At 40.4% G+C, this 17,120-nt stretch overlaps 1 protein-coding gene across 1 annotated transcript; it reads right to left on the reverse strand.

Moving 5' to 3' along the window:
- Window positions 1-1,360: 1,360 nt before the first annotated feature.
- Window positions 1,361-16,401, reverse strand: rab11fip5b (RAB11 family interacting protein 5b (class I)). Its single transcript, XM_062425033.1, has 6 exons — window positions 15,593-16,401; window positions 11,703-12,232; window positions 10,266-10,875; window positions 7,138-9,603; window positions 5,091-5,226; window positions 1,361-2,738 (listed from the first exon to the last, which is right to left on the reverse strand). Exons 1-6 carry the CDS (start codon window positions 15,970-15,972, stop codon window positions 2,478-2,480), a joined length of 4,383 nt encoding a protein of 1,460 aa, XP_062281017.1. The 5' UTR covers window positions 15,973-16,401; the 3' UTR covers window positions 1,361-2,477.
- Window positions 16,402-17,120: the final 719 nt, after the last annotated feature.

A 17,120-nucleotide genomic window follows, 5' to 3' on the forward strand; every position in this document is an offset into this window, starting at 1 on the left:
TCAGTTGGCTAAAGTCTATTTAATGTGTACAGTCATTCACATTATTATGAACCCTAATCATAGTGCACATATTATCCATGACATTCACCTCAAAGTGCATCAAAAAGCATACATATAAAACACAGTGAAGGTGCAGCATAAAAGGCAAGAAACATTTAATTACACAAAAAGGCCAACTCATAAAAGTGTATTTCAGCCTTATTTCTAAAACTCGTTTCATGCTCAACAAGAGGCTTTAATGCTCATTACACACTTACAGACTTGTCTGAGGGATGAAAAATAGGAGAGAAACTTTGCTCTTCTTACATCTTTAGCACTAATGGGTCCATCTTTTATCTGAAAATGTACAGACTGAGCAGTCTGAAGTGGGAGACTGCAAAATCTTCACGGTCTAAAAACCAAATGAGTTTTTGCTGATATATTTTACTTTAGAGTAGAAATTAAAAGGATGCTCCACTAATGTAGGTACTCCTGTACTTTCATAAAGTTTGGGGATATATGAGGGGCATATTGTTTTTTTGTTTTTTTTTAAGTCAAACTGATGCAAAAGGAGGCAGAGATATCATAAAAATAACAATTTTTTATTTTTTTATTTTATTTGTATGGCACTTTTCAAAACCATTTACCAAGAGTAAAATCAGTAAAAACATTCAAACTAAAAAACATCACTGTTTTTTAAAACAGTTTTAAGAAGTAATAGAAAGATTAAAGCTAGTGATTTGTCTAGTCTAATTTCCTTACTTTAACTCCCTATACAGTAGTTGTGTCAAGCTCCAAAAAGGCTGGATCCTACAATTCCCATAATGCAACCTAAAGTCATATTTTATTAGAGCTTCTGTGCCTTGTGAACTCCCACATCTTTCAAACTCTACAAAGGCTTTCCGTTACATATTTGGAGTCTCCACGCTCAAGTTGAGATGACATCATGAAGATATATTTCACAGATTTGATGAAGCTCCTCCAGAACCACAGAAGAAATATTACATCTGTTTTCACAGACTGAGTAATTCCAGTCATGTATGAACTAATCTGTGTAAAAATGTGAGACAGCAGCGGAAAGTAGCGTAGCAGTGCACAGACAATATGTTCACTTCATTTATAACATTATCTCCAATAAATGAGATATGAAATGAGATGTGGTCTATGGGGCCATAAATTTAAATATGTAGTGGATCTGATAAATCAAAGTGTGCAAAGAGAGGACAGAATCCATGATGGAGGAGTGCTCTCTAGTGGAGAGAAATAAGTGTTGCTACAGCAGATATTCTTCAGTGAGCAGGTTGTTGTCCATTAGTAGCAATCTTACTGAAGACTGCTCAATGATAAGTCAGAAACTTTCTTTAGTTCATGTGCACTTTATTTTATTACAGTACAGTACTGCGGTCATGTAAAGCATTGCAAGTAGCTACAGTGGTACTAGTGTGGCATTAGAGAATATATTATCATGACAAAAGTATTTTATAGAAATAACTTATTATACTCTTATTTACTGCATCAGCGCTTTATTCCTACAGTAGCAGGTTGCTATTTCAACAACAACAAAAAAATGCATAATGGACAAAAAACATAAAATATACTCAAACATTCTTGATGGCTTAGTTTGCAATTGGAGGGGAGCGTTTAAGGAAGGAAGCATTACATAAAAAATAAAAACAAAACAAAGAAACAAAATGCAAACAATAAGTCGACATCTTCTTGAATCTTTTCTGGCAGAGACATAAATATTGTTATTTTAATGATCACACAGCAACTTTAATGCAGAAACGTCTTCTTTGTATAGTTTTCACACCTTGCAGAGCAGCATTTAAGAACGTGTTGCTATTTTTTTGTAGCATTTCTTAAACACTACTTCAAAATAGCTCAAGTTAACCTTTGCGTACATGACATTTTCATTAAGCTGTTTGTTTGAAAATATTGTGGAAAAAAATGTTTTTCTTTTACATAACAGCTCTAATGCCAAGATTGCATTTTAAAGGTAACTTGAGATCCTATTTCACCATATTAACTCTTCCTCAGTACTTCCAAGAAAAAAAGTGTTTCCTACTGCCTGTTTTCTTTAATGCATTTTATGTAAAAAGCAATGAGTTTGAATTTTAAATTGACAACAGCTGACTATCTTAAATTATTCTAGCAAGCATGGCTGAAATAATTATTTGCATCTGCTTTGATGAAAGCTTCTCTCTTAGTACTTGTTGTTTTTTGATCGTGCCAAATTGGGACCAGCATGCATGTCAGGTAATTTTGTGTTTACATCAACAGGGCAGTATTAGCAGTGACAAGACCTGGATGGTTGTGAGATCCAGATTTGTGGAGCACTTGTTTGACTTGATTGTACCTGCCTCTAGAGTGTTTCCCAATCTGAAATAATTACCCTGTTTATCACCCACTCACATGTACAACTAATCAAGGAAACACTATTCTAGAGGTCACCGATCATACATCATGTGCAGTACACTGTACACACCCTGGTACTGTTGTCACTTATGTCGAGTGCGCACTTGAAGCAGCGTGGGTGTCTGCTCCATGATCCGCAACAAAAGGTTATCAATGTAGTCCTCTAAGTCACGAACCTGCGCCTTGACCTTTTTCAGCTCGGCCCCACATTTCTCCAGCTGTGCCCCCTGCTGCTCGGAGGCCGCCTGCTGTTTCTGCATGTCCATCTCCTGCTGCAACAGCAGGGAGATCAGCTCCATGTTGGTCAGGTGCTGGTAATGGGCAGAGTTATCCACTGTCACCTCCTGCAGCAGAGAGGATGGCAACAGTGTGAGTATACAGGAAACCACATGCAGGTGTGTTAAAACTGGTCTGTAAATGTCACAATTAAATGTATAGTTTGAGAATGTGGGGAGTACGCTTACTCACTTTCTTGTGGAGAGATACAGTAGATGAGAAGTTTGATAAAACTCTTATATTTGTCACTTCAATATGAAGCTGGAGCTAGCAGCTAGTTAGCTTAAGTTAGCATAAAGGCTGAAAGCAGGCAGAAACATCTATCTTGGCTCTGTCCAAATATACATAGTACAGATTAAACAAACAAGATATAACATTAGGCTAGTCAGGCTAGCAACATGCTTTAACCATCACTTAATTTAACATCTCACCAAAGGACTGTAGTTGAAAACTGGCTAGCTGACTCACACCGACTCATTTAAAGAATTAGAGCTACAAGAAATAGTTCAATCAGAAATGTTGTATGGGTTATCTATTTGAGTTGTCAGCTGTTCACATCACCTGATCACGTCTATCCAATAGCACAGCGACACATTGTCAGACTATCATCTTGTGGCTGTCCCCCTCTCTCTGCCTTTACTGCTTTCATGCTGTCGTTTTGTCCGCCCCACCACCTGCCCATCACCATCTAACCATGCAGATTCAACCTCATCAACCTTGTCAGCATCATTGGAAGTCATCAGCTGCCACCACCAGTGTTTGGACAGCATGGGAGATTTTATTTTGCTGCTGTTCTGGACTCATCGTCGACCTTCCCTCGATTACAAAATGTCACTGTAGAGTCTAAACACCAAAGACTTTTGACATGACTAATTATTAATATAATCTTTACAATAAACAGTTATCTTTGCTCATGTACTTGTCTCTCTTGATTGAAATGTTATTAATGTGCATCATCCTTATAAATAAATAAATCAATGTTGCCTCTTGCTTTCAGCCTTTATGCTAAGCTAAGCTAAACTAAGCCTCAACTGGCTGTAGTTTCATACTTAATTTAATGGACAAATTAAAAAAACAATCTCCTCATCCAACTAATCTAATTTCCCATTTGTGATTAAAATGTCTAACTTACTTGAATATCAAACGTTTTACCATGACTAGCTGGAAAAGGAAACAGGCTAATTTTCAGTTGCAGGTGGTACAATTTAAGTGAGTCACAGGAAACAATGAAGTCATCCAAACATCCATGCTCCTGCAGTGTATTTATTACAATAACACCATGTGCACAGCTGCTGTTGATAAATGCTCATAGAAGCACTAAATAGTCTGCAGACCTAATGGCTTTCTGTGATTTAGTATGACATGTTAATAATAGAGTCTCAAACTGCGTTTTATGGAGAATTTTTGAAAATTAATCGCAACTTTCGGATCCTTTTTGCCAATAGGTGACATGCTAATGGTAGCCTGCACACCAACTCTAATCATCCCCAATTTCACTCAACCATTAAGCGACAATTTTTCAATCTTGGCTGTTTTTGGTGTTAAAACATCAAATACAGAGCTGTCAAACAACCAATTTCATTTTGTGTCTTTTGTAATGTTGTTAGATTAGCCCAGATGAACGATTTTTCACTGAGACACAATGTGAATAAGTTTTATTTTATTTTATTTGAAAAAGGGGAGCTCATGATCTGTTGATGAAAGCACTGAAAAAACACTGAACACCTTTTGGTGTGTTTTAGTTTGTTTTCTTCTTCTTACTGTATCTGTTTTTCTTCCTTTCATCTAATTATTAATCTATTTAGTCTATTTAACGTCTTATATAGGTTTAATTACTCCTTCATGTAAACATATGTATTTGCTTGAAGAGAGACACATTTTGATTCCCTGCTAGATGTTCATCAGGTGCAAATGTTGTCTTGACCCATAACATTTAAGAAATGCCTGCAGTGCTAAAAATAGAAAACCCCCTCAAAAGTCCATATAATTGTTAAAGGTATCAAAAAGGCAGTAATACTTCACTTCTGTTCATTTTCAGGTTCGACTGAAGATGGTGCAACCTACAAAGCTTTATTCAGGCCAAAGAATTATGTCACAGTTGAGAGGAGTAATGGGATCAGCATTTCTCTCTTCAGTGTTGGAAGTAACCTCAGTCTGACAGGGAGCTGGTAAGAGCTGCACACTTTCACTGTTTTTGCTGGTGGACTCTTCCTGTGGTGGTTGTGTGTTATTATGGTGACAACTTAACTTAAACCAACATATTTACAGATACATAGATACATAAAACATTATTGTTTATTACAGTTTCTATAATGGATTTTAAAAAAACTCTCATGTCCCAATCAGCTAAAAAAGGTTATTTATAATGTGTGTAGAAGGTTATAAAGTGCTCATAAAGGACTTTTTTTGTTGCACAGTACCTGACTTCTCTCAGGTTCAGCTACGGCCTGGTGGGCGGTGCGCCCAGGGTGGATGGTAGACTTGAGTTTCTCCAGAACTGAACGACCGTCCTTCTTCTCTGATTGGCTTGAGGTTAATGGCTTCACTGGATGGGGTCTGCAAAGTAAAGAGGTCAGCACTAGCACTTCAACACAGATAAGTTTACTGTACTTACTGTACAGTAAGTCTAAAAGTTAAACTGTTTCCTACTAACTAAAACACACTGCGTCCTAGATGGCGAGATGATGGCTGGTTACTGTATTTCACTTCATTCAGCTGATATTAATGACCTCCACATGTGCTCCCTGAAAAACTCCAGATATCAAAGCATTAGAAAAAAATCTGACCTTACACCTCATAAAAGACGAGTGAGGATAATTTGTATTAGGGCTGCAACTACGTACATCAACTGCTATTATTTTTGATTGATTGATTGACTAATAGCATAGTCTATTGAATTTTGAGAAAATAGTGAAAACATGCCAGCTGTTCAGTATTCTTATATTGTTCAACCAACAGTCAGAAACACAAAGATATTCAGTGTACTGTTATACTTGACAAAGAAAAAATCAGCAAATCTTCACATCTTACAAACTGGAACCAGGCAAGTTTTGTAATTTTAGCTCTAGTATTTGCTGTTAATTGAAGCCATATTGAAAATGTGTTCAGTTTAATGTAAATTAAATGCCACTATGCTCCTGGGGGATGTGATACTGTTGAGGGGGAACACATACTTAGAGTACTTAGAAAAAGAAAATAAAGACTAGAATTCATATTAAATCTTCTCTGTGATCACAGCAGAAGAACCAAACACTTTCCATTGTTTTCTTGTTGCTGTTATTATTAATACCTTCAAACGTGGCTGAGCAGTAGTGACTTTGATCCCTCTGGCAGTTTGTACATGTACTAACATCATAGTAACAAATAGTCGGTAAATACCTGAATGTGAACCTTTATAATTTGTTTTCTGTGATGCACACTAAAAATCACTAGTTTCAATGTTTACCCAGTTTGGGTCAATATAGCACTAATACAACATTGGGTTAACTTTACCCAGGAGCAACCTGTTATTTTGACCCAGTGTTACACACAAGTTTTATCTGTATATCGGATGTGTATGACATTCAAGAGACACACAAGTTATCAGAATCAATAACAAACTGTGAATTGTAGGTTTAAAAAGAGAAGAATAGATTATAACAAGTTTTATTTGGGTAAATAACCCAAGAGTAAAATAAAAAATAACATTAAAACTGGGTCAAACAACACTTTGTCTTCAGCAGCTTTCTGGGTTTGCTCTATCTTGACCCAAACTGGATACAATTTTAACACAAGTAGTTTTTAGTGTGTGTAACCGAGGGGCACCACTGACATTTTATGTCCCCTGAACAGCTCTGACACAATAAATATCTATAATTCCTGGCATGTTGTCTACTTATTCTTAACTATATGTTTCATATGCACAGGGATTCTTGGGAAGACATAAGTGTATAATTACAATTATAGTGACTTAGACATACATTTTGAACAAAATTGCCATCTCATGATGTGAAATCACATTTTCTAGTGGTAAAATATACTCCTATGGGAGAAATGACCATTAGCTTTCATTTATTATATCTAGATATCAGACTATCTGGACGTAATGTAGCAGGTGGTCAAAGCAGCAGTGGAAGTAGCTACGTTAAGGCAGAACAAAGTGGAAGGAAAACAAAATTACATTAGCCAACAAGGAATTGAAACATGAGATGAGTAACATAAATGTGATGTAAAGGCAAGAACAGTGCACGGAAAGTATCATCCAACTGGATTTGGATGCAAAGACAGAACCTATGATGGCATAAATGCATTCAACAACAAACAAGCCAGGCCAGCAGTAAACAAAGGTATCAGAGCAACCAAAACAACAACAATAAAATTCCATTTGCATGATTTGCAGTGTATGTGGAAATCTGTTTTTACAGACGGTAAGCACCTATGTATGTCTAAAGAGGAGTTTAATGCGTATCCTAGTGTGAGGGTTCTCACCTGCTCTCCTGATGGGGCAGGTTGCTAGCTGGCTGTGTCTCCTCAGGCAAAAGTGAGTGCCGTGCATCGACCAGGGGCTGGTCAGTGGTGAAGGTGGTAGAGTAGGAGGAAGAGGAGGAGGTGTAGGGGGCCATAGCCAGAGAAGTACTGGCTCCAGCACTGGGCAGCCCCACGCTTGAGGGATGTATGGAGGGGCAACAGACAGGGGTAGGGTGGAGCTTATCCTGTGCATCAGCTGACAGGGAGAGTGCGGAGGGGATGGGAGAAGAGGGTTCAGGCTCTTGCAAAGATTGCCCAATCTTTGACTTTGAAGGGGTTCTCAGGTTGGGGGCTACTTTTGCATGAAGGTCTTCAAAACTGATCGCAAAGGGTTTTCCTGTTAAGAGTGAAGATGTGTCATCTTTCGAATATATTTGTGATGTTGTATTCAACTCATCGTGATATTTTTGGTCTTTGCCTGTGGCGTCTACAAGAGAATTTGCCTGTTTATCTAATCCGAGTAAGGAAGAAAGAGCTGATTTAGTGGGCTGATAAGACAATGGTCCTTCACTGACTTCTGAAATATTTTTAACAAGGGACAACAACTGTTCAAACTCTCTTTCTCCACTTTTGTTTTGGGTGTTTAGACTGCCACTGCTGTTTGCCCTGGACACTCCTTTTGGTCTGAAACGCGCACTAACCACCCCTGACATCGAGTCTGCCCGCTGAAGTCTGGCTAGCTTAGCTTGTGGGTTTCCGTTATCATCGCAGTCTTCTTTCTTTTTAAGATCATCAACATTTCTTGTTTTATCTTCAGGGGGATTAGATGTTCGATTCTGTGATGACAAAGTAGCAATCTCCCTGCTGATCACCCTGGAATTACACTGCGGTGCCACGTTATTTAGCTCGCATCGACAATCTTGGCAGTTCCCTTGACAAACTGGAGAGACTTTGCATAGTTTATTAGACAATGCAGATATTTCGAAGGAAGAGTTCATATCCGGTATGTAGGTGTCCTTTAAAGTGAACATATCTTCAGGTGTGGTCACTGTGGTCTCCTGCTGGTAAATATCTGCTATCTGTGATTCTTGTGGCACTAAACTGTTGAGGCCTTTGAGAGTATCAACCACCTCTGACTGAGAGGATCCATCCGAATCAATGAAACTAAAATCTAAATTATTCACATTCATGTTCAGATCTCCTAAGGTTAGTGAGAAAGACATGTTATTGTTTTTGCATATGGTTTCAGCTGGATTAATGGTGGAACATTCTATCTCTTCTACTGGAGTGGAAATAACACCTGACTGAGGGGGAGCAGCAGATGATAACTTCAAAAGATCAGCAACAGTCACCTCACTATCAAGAAACATTTTTGGTCCTGAGTCCTGACATGCATTTTTATTTCCAGCGGTCTCCTCCGTTTTCAATGACAAATGATGATTGTTAACTTTGGGCAGTACATAGTTTCCTCTGCATACACGCCCATACAAGTCTTGCTCAAACAACATCCCTCCCCAGCAGTCAGTCTCATCTTCCAGGGGTTCATATTTGAACTTTTTGATCTTTTCTTCAGACAAACAACCCGGTGAAGTAACGTTTGTGGACGGTTGGGAGTTACCATTGAGAGAATCGGAGGTCTCGCTGCTGGTGTTGGGGTCTGGTGATACACTCGGTGTGTTTCTTTTGCATTCTCCTTCTTTTCCACGCTGCAGTGATGCTGCACCGGTCTGTGACAGGAGGCAAGCTTCTTTATGGACAGCTAGCTCTTGACCTCTGTGCAGCCAACCATCAGAGAATATTTCATTCACTGGAGTCCTTAAAAGTCTCCTTGGAGGCAAAGGTGGAGGCTCCTCTTCACATTTTTGTAGCTCTTGTGTGTGATTATTGTTGTTAACTGGAAGATAACTATGGCTATTAGGGGATGTTGGGCTGGTATTCAGTTGCCTCTGAGAAAGACTTCCTTTAGGTGAGTTGAGCCTGCTAGAGGCAAAAGCATCAAAAGAGTCCTCCCATTCTCCTGCACTCTCCGACATGCAGTGAGGGGTGGAGTGGTTGGGGGAGTTATGCGGTGTCGCTTTGGGTAGTAACGCAGGAAGAGATATCTGCCTAGCTACTGGCCTGGGGCGCTCACGCTTTATGGAAGCCATATTTGTAGCATTAACATCATGAGCAGAGCTGGGAGTGCAGGGCTGCGAGGGCAGAGTAGTGTAATGAAACGGGGATGAGCCAGAAGAGGAGCAAGGCGCGTAAGGAGGCGACCTCTGCGACTCTTCAGCTATGAGCTCCTCAAAAAAGGGGTTGCGCTGCAAACGTGGGAGGAAAGGGTTGGAGGGGGGGGTGATGGGATTAGTGTGATTCCCGTCATTGGGTGAGGCATGACCGGTGGGGGAGGTAGAAGGAGAGGAGCAGTGAGGGGGTACAGGGGAGTGAGGAGGGAAGGGAGGGGATACATCTGAGCTGCTTTCTACCTTAGGAGAAACTTCCAGCCTGTGGAGGAAAATAGGGCACAATAGTCCTCTTAGTTAATGACGTGCCATGTTACCAAATGGGGAACATCTTTCTTAGACAAACAGAAAAGACAACCAAAATATTAGTTGATATTCCACAAAAAAGTGGGACATTTGTGCTCGCCTTAACGTCAGTCTTTAAACATCAGTAAATATAAAAGTGGCCAAATTATATAATTATGGAAACAACAACACAAATGAAATCAAAGAAGCAAAGCACATTTGCAAAATAATCAAGCAGAAAATAAATAATGCATCGTAGCCATTCTGGACCATCTGCACTGGCAGCTAATCTGTTGGGTGAGCTCATATCAACATGGAATGATTCTTGCCACATCCTTTCGGCATTTTTTTCTACACCACAGTGACATTGCATCTTTTACAGGAAAAAATAGACACACTGAAAAATAAAATTGCTATTTGAGGAAAACATAGTATGAGATGATGATACAGCATGGTTGTAAAATGGAAAAAGTATGAGCTAAATCAATTCCATTTTCAAATGAGCAGGTAGCAGAGCAAACACTGAACTCAGGGAACCCAACTGAATACAGGCCTCCCATGTGCCTGTTGTTGTTTCTGGACAGGAAGTACATTCATCAAACACGCCCAGAGGCGAGCCTGTCAATGACCCTGACTCACCTTGGTTTGTTCTGGGAGTCACCGGAGCCAAACCAGCCTTTGAGCCTCCCTTCAGATGCAGCACCAGCCTGGTTCACATCTGTCTTAGCCGGGAGAGAATCACTCCTCCCTCCAGAGAATAACGTCTTTCTAAGTTTCCTCCCTTTGTCGGATGAATCAGCCACAGAGGAGAGGGTTGGCATCGCTGCCTGCATAGACTGACCCCCTGTCTGGGCTTCCTGAATTGAGAAAGATGACGTCTGGGATTCCTTTTCTTCCTCCTTTTCGTCTTTCTTCATCTTGTCAAAGGACCAGCGTCGGCCCTCAGCAAAGGAACCTCTGTCTTCACTTCGCTTGGTGAGGTTCTGCAGAGAACGAGAGAGCGGGGAGCATTTCTCTAGCAGGACCAGCTTGGACGGGAGGGTGCCTGAGCTCTTTGGAGTTGATGGCTCGGAGTCATAGACGTGACTTCCATTTATACACAAGGAAGACTTGGACTGAGTCATGGTTTGACCCTTGAGAGACTCCACTGTAGTATTCGCTCGAGGGAAGGCTGTTGTGATCTTGCTAGCTTCATCGCTGAAGGCTCGCTTGTGTGTCAAGACCTTTGTGGTGTGCTGGCTGGTGAGCACTGTTAGAGGAAAGAAATTGGTTGTGAAGAACAAGATAAAATGCTCCATGTTAACATTCTGTACACTAATAAATCTGAAGGAGGTGATTGAATCTATACACTGTTTGAGGAGAATGATATTCAATACCTTGCAGTTGTGTTCTGCCTTAAATCAACTTGTTTACCAAATTGCTTATACATCAGCATGGCTTATATTAGCAACCAATTTTAGCTTCTTGCACATATATTGGTATTGCTGTAACCATATATTGCAGTACAGAAATGTCAAATATATATTCACAGTAGACCCATTTGTGTGTTCACGTAGCACCCCATGACTTAATAAAATGTAATGGATCATCAATGGATCATCAAAAATGTTTTTATGTGTTATGCAAAAAGGCAAATGTGTCGGCTGATATATTGTTAGCATATTTTCAAAACTCAAACACTGGTATTAGTATCAACCGCAAACTCTAGTCTTGGTTCTCACCTGTGCTACCTACTAGTGGTGTGAATCTTCATTGCCCTCACGATTCGATTCTACTACAATTCAATTCTATGATGAATCTTGAGGCATCTCTACGTATCACATCCTCATTTTTCTATATTACTGCACAGTGACTACAAGGTTTCTAAACTTGTGTCGTGATCAATTTAGATCTACATAACAGTGTAAACAGCAAGAATTTGATGTGTGAAAAGTACTTCTGCATATATATACTGTCCCCCAAATGTTTATTCTTTAATTCTAATTAAATCTCTGCTATAAAACACTGTGGTAAAAAGTGATTTATCAATAGTCACCAGCTTCCATGTCCATGCACATGAATGGTTTCGAAGCCTACCTTTTTTAGCTAAATCTGCCTCTCCATAGTGGGTGTCCACTCTCACTTTACTTGTGTAGATGGGGGAGCTGGGAGGATCAGACAGCAGGCCAAGACTGGGTGGAGGGCCAGGGTTATCGCTGGCAATGGAAGAGACACTGCTATCTGAAGCCAGCGATGAGCATGACTTGGTGTCAGACGACTTGCGCAGCCTTCCTTTGAAAAAATCTTTCACCTTACTCTTCTTCTCCTCTGCTATTTCCACATCTCGTGACTCCACCACCCCTCCGCTCTCCTGTCCAAACGGCTGCCCGAGGGATCCTGACAGGGCGGCGTAGCGGCCCGGCACAATGGCCGAGGAAGACTCCATATCGCACCTCTTTTTCCCTGTGACACGATCCTTGAGCTTGCCAAAAGCAGACCGTGGTTTGTCCTTCATGGTGAGATCGAACATACTGGCTGTCATGTTGTTGCGTGTGAACTGGACTGTCACCTGAAGTTCACCACGTTCCTTTTCCTTTCTTCCTGCCTTGGAGTTGAGCTTGAACCATCTGGAACAATAAAAGAAAAGAGGCAGTTAACATCCACAAGGGGACGATGAATCATATATTACAGCCTTAATAAATACAACACGAGTTTGACTCAAAACTCTCCTCTAATCTTCACTATTTACACCACTGGTTGAAATCTAATCATCTATAATCTATGACAGTCTTCCCTTGGACTGACCACTACACAGCATTTTTACATTCAGATGCACTGATTTTTCAAAAATACACAAATAATCCAGCCATTTCACTTTCAGATCCAAAATAATAACTCCCCTCCAACACCTACTGTACTGCTCTACAGTACACAAAACCAGACAGGATTGCGCCACCAGATCAATTGTGCGTTCACTTATTCCAGTACTGGTTATGGTTAGAGGTCATCCAATATTACATTAAAGCAATAACCTCTACTACACACTTCAAACAGGCATATAAACATTATCTGATGGATGGACACACCTGCAACCACTGACCCCAACTCACATACCCCATTTTACTCACTCCACTCATGTCCTCTCCTCTGTAGTATCTGTGTAGCCGTTTATGTGTTGCTGTTGTTTTGTTTCTGTTTTTTATGTATGTGTTTCTGTCTTCTATGTGCTGCACAACAGGAACTTGCTATAATCTAATTTGAACTGAGTCAGGCCATTTTATCATCTGTACTTTTAACCGTTTGCTGTACAATAATAATAGTAAATTAAATGACCAGAATATCATAAGAGTAATGCTATCTGTGTAAAACAAAAGTTACATGTGTTATCAGGACATCTGCTGAGACCAAATGAACAACAACAAAAACATTGATTTCCTTTTGGCAATGCTCTCCACATATTACATAATCTGGAAATACTGCTCGGGGGCTTGTGTTCAAAGTCGGACCACTGTGTTTGACAACAAACTATTCTACAAGCCCCAGAGCAGGAAATCACATCCCAAATTCCTGGAGGTCCACCCACCTACACCTGGCGTGGACACGGACAATATGTTGAGTCAACCAATGAAATCCTCCCTCTATTCCTGCCACCTTAGTCTTTGGATTTGATCGCTGAAAATGTTGTTGAGCCAAAACTAACAGCAGGATTTCAGTGTGAGTTTCACTGAGCGTAGAGAGAGAAGAGAGAGCGGAGAGGCCACAATTAAAGCCAGATGTGCCATATTGCTTTTCTCTACTCTGCTCGTGGTGGAAATGTCTCACATATTATTGGTGAGCTGTTACATCACCTGTGGCACACTGTCACTGAGTGGCTCAGAGTCTCATGATCAGACAAATTAGATTTCAGCCAGAGTCAGAATTTCAAGATGGCCTGTCCAACTTATGCTTATAGTATGTAGCTCAGTCACAACTAGAGATCTTGAGTTTGACTGTTTCATGAGCTGCAAAGAGCCATTCTCCATCCAGTGAGCTAATAAAACACATGAAATGACTAATCTGAAGTTGCATGTGGTTTAGGTTGTTGTACCTAATATGAAAGGAAAATGGCTCCTGTGATACCTAAATCAGTTATTCTGAATATTATATAATATTAAATACATGTGTGCATCCGTATTATTCACTAATTACTAAGTTTGTCACTCTGAGGTTACAGATCATTTAAAGGAAATCATTACAGATTGTGTAGAAAATACTGTAGGTAAACTATAAGAAAAGTCCATGTTTATAAACAGCATACATTTTTTTCACTAAAATGTTGATGTCTGTTGTATATTTTGGAAAATATTATTAGGAAGTCACAAAAGTAGAATGTAGAATGGCTTGATTTTAATGGACTATAATGGTATTTTGATTGAATTCACTTATAACAATTTGGACAGTCAATTATGTAAACAAAGGCACAGTAAATCAAATCAGTGATTAATTTTACTGACTAATGTTACACCTGACCTTTCTCATATCATCAACTATATAGCGGAGAGGTCCAAAAAACTGCTACTGACACTTTCTACTTTGTCTCTTTCCTTTTTCATATGGTTTCAGTTTATCATTTCTTCCAAAGTCACTGTGGTTCTTTTCTTTTAGTGATGGAGGTTCAGCTGAGCCAGCAGGGTTTTGTTTTACCCCCAGAGCAGCTCTATATCTGAGGAAGCTTGTACAGAGTAAGAAAAACTCAAATGCACTGCATAAGAAAGGTGATGAACTCTGTCTGTCCAGTGGTGGACTTAAATTCCCACAATTCAAATGTTTAATCTAAGTGAAGAGATACTTGTTTTCTATCACTGTTTATTAGACTGTGTGAAGTAAAGACTTTTGTGTCTATTTGACCTCTGAATCGCTTTGTATGTGTGTGTTTGTGTGTGACAGTCACATTCTTACTCAATATGGGGAACCTAAACCACACAGTAAACACTTAACTGCACATATTTAGTCATAGTGAATCACTACTGATGTGCAACTACCTCACTATAGTGCACTAGCTCACAATTCATCACAATAATTGCATTATTTTGAGGAATTCTGGCCTCGGATGACCAACGCTTTTTTCTACTTTTTCAAAAGTGGAGTTGATAGACCACATCATTTGCGATATATATGAGTGTGGAAGTAGAGGTTTCTATCTCACTTTGGCAGATATACACATCTCTAAAAGCCACAGCTAGATACTAGATTGACCTCAAGATGGATTCAAAAATGACACAATGTCCTATTGTTTCCTATAGGTTCTGTAAGGTTTAATCAAATAAACACACAATTTGGTCAGTGATAAAAGAGAGTGTGTTATATAGTACTTTAAAATGTAAAATACCAACTGTATATAGCCAATGTGTAGTTGTGGAGGATGTGCATTGTTCATAAGGATTGAGTTGAGTTTTTTGTTGTTGTTGTTTTGCTAAAATCATTACTTGCCCCACAGTTGAAACTGCATCTCATTTTTTGCTTTGCATTGCATTGTGGGATGTGCTGCTGAAGTAACCTACAAATGGATATCTATGCAGAGGGCCAGAATTTTATGACCCCATATGCATTTAGGGTTCAAGCATTGTCAGTTTTTTTAAACCCTGTGTCATCCTGCAAAACAGACAAAACAGCTGATGTCACTAATGGAGTCTGATCTGCCCATCCTCTGATTGATCAGTGAAATCATCAGAGGATCATCAGTGATATCAGCTGCTGGTGTTTTGGAGTGGAGATAGCCTACAGCACATGGCTGAGAGGCAGGGGACAGTATCAAAACAGAGCCAGCTGCTATGATTCAATTATTTAGATTTGGGAAAGTTAACTGCCTCCAGTAGGCTACAGAATTAACTTAACCCTTTACTGGGATAAAACATGACACATTACTTATATCTTATATGTGATGACTTCCCTTCATTTACTGTCATGTGTCATGCACAGTGCGTAAAATTACTCCAATCTCCACCTACTCATCTCTTGGACAGATTCCGTCCTGAAAGATCTTATCAAGCGGGATGATGGTTTGACCGAGAAACACGTCAAGCCCTATGAGCACCCGGTGCATGACCGTGAGGACCAGGTCCCCGCTCCCCGAGGGGTGGTTGCTCCGGCCGCCGTCCTCCAGGATGCCCGGCAGCAGCTCGAAGCAGCATTCCTCATTCCACTCTGGCACCGCCGCCTTCTCCACCAGCCCGGTGGTGTACTTCTCCTTCCCCACCTGGATGATGGTGTAGAGGTAGCGGCTGCCGTGCTTGCCCTTGGTTCGCAGTCCTCTTGCACGGAGGACGGTGACATTGACATGAGTGGGCACCCATCGCTGATCATCGTCCAGATCTATCAGTGACATCATCTTGCACCGCGAGACAGGGGCAGTGGCTGTGTGTGTGTGTGTGTGTGTGTGTGTGTGTGTGTGTGTGTGTGTGTGTGTGTGTGTGTGTGTGTGTGTGTGTGTCCCTTAATAATCGTGGCTTCACTCAGTCGCGTGTCTCCTCAGTTGACTGGGATCATCCCCTTCACGTTGCGCCACACTCCCCGTGCTGCGCAAAAAAATACCTTTGCAGAATTTCTCCAAAGTCCACCGATCCTCTGAGGGTTTACCCGAGGTCACTTTCCAGACAGTACATCGGGCCTATGTTAGACTTGAACCTCTGCATGCCATTCCTAAATCCAATCAATGCAAACCAAGTTAGGCCAGCTGCGTGCAGAAATCATCCCAAGTCCATCCTCCGCATACGTCGCATCAGTAGTTTAGTGTCCGGGATCTGCTCATTGTGCTCGCGGCCCGCCCTCCTCCACCGAAACCAGGCCCGCATACAGCGAGAGAGATGCCGCAGAATTAAAGAGAAACACCCAACAAACAGATCAGACGGTCTACTTCAGCGACTCACAAGATACATGCTGCTGTATAAGCTCAACTTTAACAGAGACGAGAAGAAAAGCACAACTTGTTCTCGTTTGAACAGAAGAAAATACAGTTACTGGAATGTCTTTGCTCCACCCTCCATGCAAAGTAAATATTATCCAAGTCATCCTAAAAAAATATCTTTGATTTCATGAACTACAGTGTTTTCAACCATCTTGCGATCCTCAAAGCAACATGCAGCGATACACCCCCTGAAATGATGGCAAAGACGAATCAGACAATTAACTGAAATATATTAACGATGACTGAAAAATGCCTTAAGATAATTTTAATATTGAATTTGTTGAAATTGTTGACCACGCAAGATCTATGTACACACAGCCTGTGCGGTGAGTGTAGCTATTCCACTTTTTGGTGGGCACTCTCATCTCTGATTTACGGTACAATCATTTATTGATATTGTCTTGAATTGAGCTTCTACCATACAGTCTATGGCTTCTACATATGGACCAAAGCACACTTCTCTCATCCTCGCAACTGCAAGGCCATCTAGTGGAAATCAGCAGAAATTCAGTAAGATGAAAATCTACACAAAAGAGAGCAACAACATACTGTATCACAAATTGAAGACTCAC

Source organism: Scomber scombrus, chromosome 9 (genome assembly GCF_963691925.1).
Source record: "Scomber scombrus chromosome 9, fScoSco1.1, whole genome shotgun sequence".
Lineage (NCBI taxonomy): Eukaryota > Metazoa > Chordata > Actinopteri > Scombriformes > Scombridae > Scomber > Scomber scombrus.

What these genes read in the sequence shown, in the direction of transcription:
- rab11fip5b (XM_062425033.1), bottom strand. Translation starts at nt 15,972, where the DNA reads ATGATGTCACTGATAGATCTGGACGATGATCAGCGATGGGTGCCCACT. An exon ending in GGAATCTGTCCAAGAGATGA is followed by an intron (nt 12,233 to 15,592) that starts GTAGGTGGAGAT and finishes TTATTGTTCCAG; the next exon opens with ATGGTTCAAGCTCAACTCCA. An exon ending in GACTCCCAGAACAAACCAAG is followed by an intron (nt 9,604 to 10,265) that starts GTGAGTCAGGGT and finishes TTTCCTCCACAG; the next exon opens with GCTGGAAGTTTCTCCTAAGG.